The 10,834-nt window shown below is 27.7% G+C and overlaps 1 protein-coding gene and 1 long non-coding RNA gene across 2 annotated transcripts; one reads left to right on the top strand and one right to left on the bottom strand.

Moving 5' to 3' along the window:
- Positions 1-3,747: 3,747 nt before the first annotated feature.
- LOC132946701 (uncharacterized) lies at positions 3,748-7,414 on the top strand. The gene is made up of 3 exons (XR_009664748.1): positions 3,748-4,874; positions 4,966-5,478; positions 5,543-7,414. It is a non-coding gene; the product is annotated as an uncharacterized LOC132946701 (long non-coding RNA).
- A 2,040-nt stretch (positions 7,415-9,454) lies between these two features.
- Positions 9,455-10,612, bottom strand: LOC132947136 (uncharacterized). Its single transcript, XM_061017346.1, has 4 exons — positions 10,386-10,612; positions 10,025-10,147; positions 9,767-9,963; positions 9,455-9,661 (listed from the first exon to the last, which is right to left on the bottom strand). Exons 1-4 carry the CDS (start codon positions 10,419-10,421, stop codon positions 9,505-9,507), a joined length of 513 nt encoding a protein of 170 aa, XP_060873329.1. The 5' UTR covers positions 10,422-10,612; the 3' UTR covers positions 9,455-9,504.
- Between the last annotated feature and the right edge of the window lie 222 nt (positions 10,613-10,834).

The following is a 10,834-nucleotide window of genomic DNA, read 5'->3' on the forward strand; positions in this document are numbered from 1 at the left end:
TGACGGCACCTTCTATAGTTTAATTGTTTTCTCTACGATTTTGCAACGACCTCCTCATGTTATACTATACTAATTGCCTTATTAGTTATAGTGTCAAATATTATTAGAAACGTGCGGCGCGCTGTACATAGTTATTATATGATTAATTAATACGTGGGTACGTAACACGTATGAATAATTTCGTAATTTTTCCGAGTAAACTGCTCAAATAAATTGCGTAAAAGAACAGGTTATCCCTGAAAAAAATACTAATTCTCAAGTCTAAGTTGTCATGTGTGGGCCTTTTGCACTATATATATTTGTTTTTTTTTTTTAATTATTTTTTTTTAACATTTATCTGTCTTGGTATAAAATCTTTATCAATATAACGAAATTTAAAAACTATTTTTTATTTTATGATAAAAGAAAATTTCAATATTTTCACTGTAAAAAGAAATGTTACAATCGCTTTGTGTTGAATAAAATGTTGCACAACCTGAAGTGAAAATATCTATTCGTATAATCGAATTCTATGAGTTTTTCATAGCGGAATATAATGAACGCAATCAACAATTTTAATACCAATTGATTTTGCAGGTAATTGGAGTAAAGTTAAAACCTACTGTTATAATAAAAGCGATGATTATTTTTATAATTTGTTTAACGTTATAGTGGAATAACGTTCAATATTTTTTCTATTTAGTTTATCTAATATTAATCCAAAAATTTTAAACGTTGTTCGAATTATATTGTTAAGTTTTTGTTCTCTCAACATCGTTGCAATAAAATATTAGAACTAACAAGTATTCACTATTTTACAGTTCAAAAAATATTTTGAATTTTAACGATATAACGTACTTATTATTATAGATTTACTCCTACTAAAAATTAATTTTATTTGTTTCCCCTTTTTTAACCTATTATTTATCATCTATGGTATTATATTGAACTAAGTAATTTGTTATTATTATCCCTTACACATTACAATAAAATCTTAATTTTATTTGCACAATAACTACTATTGTATTTAATTAACCCTAAAAAAATATACGATTTTATAACTTTGAATTGTTTTATCTATTTATTTATCTTTTACTATATTATTTTATGCAATCTACTGTTCATAATTTGAATGACAAATTGCTTGTGCCTCCGTTACGGTATAGTATATCGTATATTTTATCGTAGACAAAAATATTCTTAATGGTATGTAGTAGCTATTATAATATCTAGAAAGCTGAGTTGTGTATATAATCAATGGCTACAATCGTAGCTACGTTATTTAAAAAAAAAAAAAACATCAAGATTAATAGCATGACTTCAAAAAAATAATATAATATATCTTGTGTTAAGATGGTTTTAAAATGTTTTCTGTGAATTGATCATTAGTTCTAAAACATGTGTTCAATGTCTGTAAATTTGAGATATTACAAAATTTGCTCGGGGAGATGACTGTTAATTAATTCTGGTATTTTTAACATTGCGTGCAGATTTGGATTTTCTGGAACAAAATCTTTATGAATTTCTGATGATAGGGTTCTCGATGGTGTTAAGATCAGATTTTCTGTATATATAACGCAATTATCAGAAATTTGAATTTTTCCTGTACCCGTTAGTAGAATTCTGCTAGAGTTTTGTGAGCATGTTACTGTCACTGCCTGCAAAATGCAATAATATAACCACGCGTTTTTTAGATAAAGCTTATGCCAGATTGTAGTATTTAGGCTTAGATATTTGAAATTACACGCTCCTATCGTTTGATAAGGGGAATTGTACAAAGATACCTCACTATTTTTCTGGTGTATAAATTTACTGATAGCCTCAGGATTTACACATAACTTAAAAGAGAACAATGTTTCACATTTTTCATACTGATTATCGGTTAGACTAAAATGATAGTATCGCTTATTGCCAAGTACTGAGCTTGTGGTTCAATGATTACTATATTACCTTTATTTGTAGGTATCGGAAGTGGAATATTATGAAACAGGTTAAACCGAAGGTTTGACAATAAGAGTATACGGGTCACAAATACGAGATTCTGTTGGATGTACACTACGCTTAACTTGGATGTTCTGAATAATTCAGGAATTGATAAATGAGATTCAGTTATAGATAGCTCTAGTGTAGATGGTAATGTAAGTTGTATTTGTTTAAGTTCGTTTGTTTGAGATGGGGGGTAGACATTTGTATGAATCAATCCATTTAATGCTGAGTTGACAATGGATTGCAGGTTTTGAGTTTCCCAAGCGAATTGGTTAGGTTAAGTCGACGGAGTTCATTAACTTTTCCAAATCGGTTTCGGAATTCGAATGCAATTCCTTTTCTCGATTTAAAATCTGCCGATACACAATGAGCTAATGAGATTCCAACATCTACGGAAAACAGATCTCCTGTTCGCTCGGCAATGTTCTTCGTAGGACCCAGCTTAGTTTCATCTGCTTTCAGAAATGCTTGATAACCAACATCACCTTCGCCCTTCGATTCTAAGTCTAGGTGTTCGTTATCTACTAATTGTAAAGAGGTTCCTTGAGTTTCTGGAGGTTCTGACTGGTTATGATGTCCCAACGAGGTTTGAGCTCTCGTAGTTACTATTTGAATACGACTCAGTGCGTCTGCATTGGTATTATTCACTCCTGGTTTGTAATGAATAGTAGTAGTATATATTTGTATGTTCACAGCCAGCTTTTCCATGGTAAAAATTTTTTTTCAAGAGGGAATGTCCCCCTTGGAGCACTCAGATTTACCGTGTAACACATTTCACACTGATTGTTACTAAATTTTACCTCGAAAAAATGTACTGTATTTCATTTTTACTCATGTTGGTTACACTGATTTTTTTAATAATGATAAAAACATTATTTATTATTTACAATAATTTAAAGTTATAAGCTGATTGCTGATTATTTTTTTCATATTCAGTTACTAATGATCCATCGTTCACTCAAGTCGTGTCTCATTTTTCTTTATTTTCTCAAAGTTTTATTAAATTGTATAAGTTATTTAATTTCTTCAAAAATGAATTTTCAAAAATACGCAAACGATGTCCAGTCATTGGTCGATCAAATACGATTCAATTCAACGCCAGCGTATCCAGAATTCTCTGCATTTGTATCTAGGTTACGATCTTTTAAAAGTTTTCCTTCAAATACCGGCCAGAATAAGTACAAGCTCTCAGAATGTGGATTTTACTATATCAATCTCGATGACGCAGTTCAATGTCATTGGTGTGGAGTAATTCTACATAGTTTTGAAATCGATGATAATTGTTTTATAGAACATACCCGATTCTCACCAAAATGTTTATATGTATTATTAATGAAAGGTAATCAGTTTGTTCAAAAAGTCTTAAGTAAATATTGTAAAACCGAAGTTATTTGTAATTGTGAAACCGGTTCGTACGACACCATTTGTTAAATCATGTTTTTTTTATATAATATACTGTTTATAATATTTGCTGTATTGAATAAAAAAAAAAAATAAAAAAAAATTGAATGTTTTATCTTAAATGTTTTATTATTCGATTTAATATCTCGTGGACGTATAGCCTAGCGGGTTAGTGCGTATATAATAATTTAAAATGTTTTTCAGGTATCAGGTTAGTAAGTATATGTAAATTCCCTCTCTAGTATGCACTAATTGGCTAACTGTACGTTCACATTTTTTGCATTTTTTTTTTTTATCTGAGTTTTTAGTATACAGGGTGATTCTTTTATCAAACAACACTCATTATTTTAAAAAGTATTGACTTTTTTCAAAATTTTTTTTTTTCAAAATTGTAGATTTATGCTGTTCTAGAATTGAATATTTTTTTTATATTTTTCACCCTTATATTTATTAGGTAAACCACTATCAACTTTTGATTTTCAAATGGTAACCTATACTTAAAATTTCATAATTGAATAAAACTATTTTTTTCATTAATTATTACGTTCAAATTTTCATTTTTCGTTAATCCGTTGATGAGATATTGCTCCTCAAAGTTGGGTGGTTTTGGGAGGTAGTTGGGTGTGTGTACAGTAAATGTGTTATACCTCGTCAGTAGATACCGCAGTTATTAGGATTTGTATGCCCCGGGGCTAAAGATATTACATTTTAAAATCAATTCAAGTAGGTGCAGTAAGGTTGAGTTGTGCCCCTAAATGTATTGTATAATATCCATTTGGCTGGGTGTCCGCCGTTCGCCCCACTAAAGGTGATTTCGTCACTGGTCATAATAATTCTTATCGATTATAAAAACCAGAAGTTAAAAGTTTTAAATCCTATATCGTTCGAACCCAAGGTAATGATAATTGATAACTTATTGTCATAATGTCATATTTTAAGTAATTGGACCATTAGTGTCACTTGCGCATACTCGCGTGTAATTCCCTCGACCCCATTAAATACCTATTAAGTATGGAGTACCGACAATTTGTGACAACGGACACAACGATACGTGATTGTTATCTGATTAGTGATTAGACTGATATGCGCATATATCTTATAATATCTATGGTGGATTTGCGATTAGGTAATAACAGATACTAGATAGTACCTACTATCATCTACTATGTTTATCGTGCTCTGCGCTGATATCGTGGTTCCGTGGTTACATGATATGGAAGTATACCTTATACTGGGTTAGCGTTAATCACATAACAATCCGTTAGTAGACAAATGGTTAAGATAATAACTCGGAACTAATTTAATCGTGACTCGTGGTCGTAGGTATTTTATTTTTGAAATACCTATTAGTTCTTGTATAATATAATATAATTATTGTCTTATTCACCACATATTGTATTTTACGTATTTTATTTAATAATTTAATACTTTATCAATCATATAAGTACCTAAATTTACTTATTACACTTGAATTAGATGCTTGGTGATTACATTTGTACAATTTATTGGTAAGTACTAAGTTTTACTAGTTGGTAGTGGCCAAAATTAAAATAAATAATACAATGAGTATGTCATTAACTTTAGACATTTTGATTTCAGTTTAATCATTTATACATAATACACTATTTTTGTTCAAATGTATACCTAACCAAGGAACACTGGTACTTACTGGATAATACATGAGTTGTTATACAATGAAGTGGCATAATATGACAACACAGAAATATTGCGATAATATTTCCATATTATTTAAAATTAGTCATTACAATACTCAGCTGGACACTGGGTTTTTCATGAAAGTCTATACCTACTCTACAAATGTTATATCAAAATCTCCACTTTTTAGTTCCTAAACTAAAAGTGAATAGAAAATTATTTATCTACATAATATGTGATGATTCAAAATCAGTTTCACATAGGTCATTTTACCTAATTTAAATATGCCATAATGGAATCAGCTACCTATGACACACAATTCAGAAGATCCTGTATGTTAAAATTATATTCATACTGCTATGTTTAATTACATTTTAAAATGGTAACTGTGAAAAATAAAAATAATTTTTCACATATTGGATTTAAATATTTCAACAGACTACAGAACAAAATAAAGTATGTATAAATATTTTTAATTGTAATATCATTAAATTATTATATTGAAAATTCAATTTTTTAGATATTCAAGACAATTGCAAAGAAGTGGGAAAAATGTAGCTGGACTAAGTGCATACATATTACAAATGATGTGTATTGAAACTAAAAATGTTGTGAATGTTAATGTTTTGTACTTTGTATGATATTTTAATTAATTTAAATGAGGTGACAACATCAATCATTACAAATCAAAAGATAAAATAATGTATGTTGTGTTTAATACACACAATATAATATGTAGATTGTGTAAATCAAATAAAGAATTTAAAAAAAAATAAAATAGGTATGTGATTTATAATTATTTTTCAGTTATTACTTTAACAATAGTATAAATGCTCAATGTAAAGTATTTAAAAAAATATAAATGTATTATTATTAATATACATATATTTTTTTTAATGATATTAGTATTACATTGTATAATGATAAATACTTAATTACTTTTGTCAATGATTGGTGTTGTCATTAAATAATAATTAGTACTAAATTCAAATAAGAATATTATTAACACCATTTTTAAATTTTACTAAGTCTGGGGTGATTGAAAAGTTTGTTTTAATTTTTTGAATACATGTTTTATCTTTACTCATATTTTGCATAACTGCAAAACGAACATTTTGATTAAACTGTATCATCATTTTGAAATAGATTTTTCATAGTCCTGGGCTTATTAAAGTAAAATTGTTTAATGGTTCACGATAATATCAGTATAAAATGTGAGAAATTCGGTCGTGAACAGGGTTCAGGGCTAAACAGAACCTAAAATCATCAAATCAAACATTTAAATAATCAAAATTAATTCTCTCCCTAGTTTTTGTTAGTGGTTATCACTTGCATCATATTAAAGTAGAAAATATACATTAAAAAATTTAAAATGTGTTAAAAAGAACACTCTAAAATGTGGGGTGCTATAATATTTCATATTTTAAAAACATTAAATTGATAGCATAATGATAGTTAAATCTAAAAAAACAAGGGGTGCTAAATTAGAGCTTGGCGTGCTAAAGACCCTTCTGTGACAATGGTCTCAAACCCTGTTCATGACATTGAGAATATGATTTTTTTTATAATTATTTAAGTTTATTAGTGCCTTATGTATTTGCATGTATATCATTATTATTTAAATACCTACCTATTGATTAAATTCATGTGATTGGTCAAAAAGACCTAGTCCTACCAAGTATATTACAACTATTGAAGTGACCTATGGCGAATTATTTATATTATACTAATATTTGATTTGGAATTGTAAATGCATTAAATTGAAATTGTAAACATAAAAAAAAGTTGTTTATACCTAATATTAAATTAGTTCAGTTATATTTATTAGGTATTATATAATGTTAACTTGTTGAAAATATTATTTAAATTTATGTTGGTATTGTATTTCCAGATTTGTAATAAATTGTAATTTTAATACCACTGTACAATTAGTGTTATATTATGTGTAAAATTAATTTTTATCTTGATTCTTCGGGACTATAAAAAAAGTTAAAATGTTAAATTCTCACAGACCCTAGTGTTATGTACTTGTCAAACTTCTTTATTCGATGTGCATGTGCCTAAATGATATTTTATATAAGAAGAGGTACAATATTTGATTTGTTCAAAAAAAAAAACATTATTATTAAAAATATTAAATCCTCATAGGTATTCTGGTATTTACATGTTTATAGTATCCATATGGTAAACAGTAGAAAATATAAATATTAAATGTATAATAATAATTAAAACATTATTTTGTATTAGTTAAATCTACCAAAGCTATACACAGTTATATGTATATTATTAAAATATGTATAAAAAAAAAATTAAGTTAATTTATTGTTAATATTATGGTCCATTATATCATAATTTGTACATTTATTATTAATTGTTATTGTATACATTTATCATTGAAATACAGATTTTTAATAATATTTTAGAAGTTTTATTATCAGTAATCTAGTTGTTGCAACTGTAGTACAGACTGTCTAATTGAGTAACAAAAACAGGATTTTATTTGTGACATAAATTAACAGTAAGTTACTGCTACTATTTATTTTGTAAATACACATACTGGTAACACTGTATTTTCTTTATGATAGACAGTTGTAATGATCACGGTCTTAGATTATAAGAGTGATAAACCATGGACAACTTATGGACTAAAATAATTCTGTATTTCCGTATGTTACTCTATGGTGTGTTGTAGTCGGCATAGAATAGAGATTAAATCGTGATCAAATCTACAAACAGAAGCAGTCCAATAATTATTAGCTAGGTATACGTATACCCAATAATATGATCGTCTGTTATTGTATGTAGGTATCAGCTATCAGGTACAAAGATAATCACCGCTATATCTTGGGTCGAACGATATCGAATTTATTACTTATAACTTCTGGTCTTTATAATTGATAATAATTATTACGACCAATGACCAGTGCCGCAATCACCTTCGTGGGGTAAAACTGTGTGACTCCCTGAAAAATCGGCATAATAAAATACATTTAGGGGCTCTAAGTACTTTATGAACTGATTTGAAAAGTGTAATATCTTTTAACCCTGGGACAGAAAAATCCTAGTAGAGATAATATCTACTGACGAGGTATAACACATTTACACACAATAACTACCTCCCAAAACCACCCAACTTTGAGGAACAATATCTCATCAACGGATTAACGAAAAATGAAAATTTGAACGTAATAATTAATGAAAAAAATAGTTTTATTCAATTATGAAATTTTAAGTATAGGTTACCATTTGAAAATCAAAAGTTGATAGTGGTTTACCTAATAAATATAAGGGTGAAAAATATAAAAAAAATATTCAATTCTAGAACAGCATAAATCTACAATTTTGAAAAAAAAAAATTTTGAAAAAAGTCAATACTTTTTCAAATAATGAGTGTTGTTTGATAAAAGAATCACCCTGTATAAAATGACTGCAAAGGAAACAACTAACAGTCCAATGTATAACTCCTAACAGTTATATCCTACTTTTTATTGTGTACTTTTTTAGCAAAAAAAAACTTCATTATGAGTCCACCAATAATTGTCTGTAAGTCTACATTTGACATCCGAGTTTTTAACAAGAAAAGTATTACAATTGGATTACTAATTAATAAGCAGATTTCAATTATTTTATTATTAGAATGTAAACTTTCAAAGAAAATTATTACATTAAGTTTAGAAGAATGTTTCACACTGATGTCTGAATCTAATTACAATTCAATTATTAATAACCTAAATACCAGGGTGAGGCGTGTAAAGATTACCGATTCCTTTTCATATTCAATTAATGTTAAACAGAGTTTAATTACCCTACATCTAAACGAGGAATATATTACCTTGACACACGTAGATTTGTACCGGCTTCGTCAATTACAGAATTTGATTGATTTGTATGTGGTAGACAAGCAAAAACGTTTAGCAATTTATCAAATTACTTTCAACACTGCATATGACCTAATTAAAAATGATGTCCGTGGTCTGCCATCCACTTGCCAAAGGAACGAATTTACCAACCAATATATTCAAAACTATGATTTTAATTATTATAATCATTTACAGAACGATGACACATCATTTTTATATGAAATATTACAATTTCATTTTAACACATTGTCCGATATGATTTTACAAGATCTAATAATATAAAATATATAAATATGTTTAATAATTATTTATTTAAAAAATAAAAACTTTTTTATTCAATAATAAACTTGCTTTTTTTTCTTAAATTACATGTTACCTTTAATCATAAAGAATAGTTTTAATGCGTTTTAGTTTCAAATTTTATGTTTTCAGTAAATAAGTATATTAAATTTTGATAGTACAGAAATGATAGCAATGTTTCAATTAGAAATTTTTTTCTCAGACATACTATATAGTTTATAGGTTTATGTTTTCCAAGACCTTTGAGTATTGAACAAATAAAAACATACATGTATAATAATATTTTGTTTTATTAAATGAAACTCATTTTTCCGTATAATAATCAAACAACCGTCTTGCTTTTAATAGTTTGACGCTTTGGATCGGTTAGTAATTTATCAAATATAATTTGCATTGTCTCATTAAGACCAGTATGAAGTGTTTGATCTTTTGATTCGTCGGTCGTGTACAATCTAACAGTAGCTTCACTGAACTTCCATCTATTACAACAAATTATTTTATTTAAAAACAAAAGAAGTAAATAAAATCAGTAAAAAAAAAAACAGATTCAGCAATAGTTTTTAAATTTAAACCAATGTATTTACCTGTCCTTTACTGGTACATTCTCGATGTTAGTAACCTTATAATGACTTAGCACCCAAAGATCCTTTCCTTTTTCTTCAAAAGGCGTGTTTATTGTCACAACGCCATCTCCTTGTCTGAATGTTAGCGAATTAAATACTTCAACATCAAAATCTTCTGATCTCAAGCGTTCGCTGATATTATCTCTGTATGATGCATTCTATAAAAAAAAAAAATAAATTATTTATGCTATCATTAGGAAAAAATATTATTTTTATTACCATTTTATTATGCTTCTTTTTCATAGGTTTTTTAACAATTGTTTTTTCTGCAGAACGTTTTGATCCAGGTTTTGTTTTTGAAAAAGACGGTCTTATATCAATTGATTCGCTAAAATGTTCATTCTGTGAAACATAAAACATAGTATATTATTTTTTACTGTTTTTTTTCCATTATATATTTTTTCTATGTCCCAAGAATTATACCCAAAGCGTTGAGTAATGTTACGACGCACTTCCAATATACTATGTTATAATCAGTCATTTAATATTATTTTAAGAATTATAACCATAGCGTTGAGTGGTGTTACGACCGGCCTCCAATTTGCTATGGTTATAAGATATTTACTAAGTAGTTACTAACCTCTGAATCAGTTGAAGCAATTGTACGGTACGACATTTTATTTTGGTAGTATTTCTGTTGAACTGAGCTTCTTGTCCTGGGATGAAATCTTGAAGACTGGTGAATATTAGAGAATTCCCTCTGTCTTTTATACACAGATTTTTACCACTACTTCAATAATTAAGTATACAAATGGTCATAGCCTTACATTATAGAAACCTGCTAAAACATGAACATACAGGTACAACAGCAAATTACATTACATGAATTTAAATTATTACAAACAGGATTTAAAATAAATTAGAATGTATACATTCATTCTCAAAAACCAATTACATTATATGAATTTTAATTGTTGCTAACATAACCTGTCCAGCCAAATGTTTTCACATTTACTAAATGTCAATGCTTAGAATGTATACATTCATTCTCAAAAACCAATTATATTATATGAATCTAAATTGCTGCTA

The sequence above is a fragment of the Metopolophium dirhodum genome, chromosome 6, assembly GCF_019925205.1.
Source record: "Metopolophium dirhodum isolate CAU chromosome 6, ASM1992520v1, whole genome shotgun sequence".
NCBI classification, from domain to species: Eukaryota; Metazoa; Arthropoda; class Insecta; order Hemiptera; family Aphididae; genus Metopolophium; species Metopolophium dirhodum.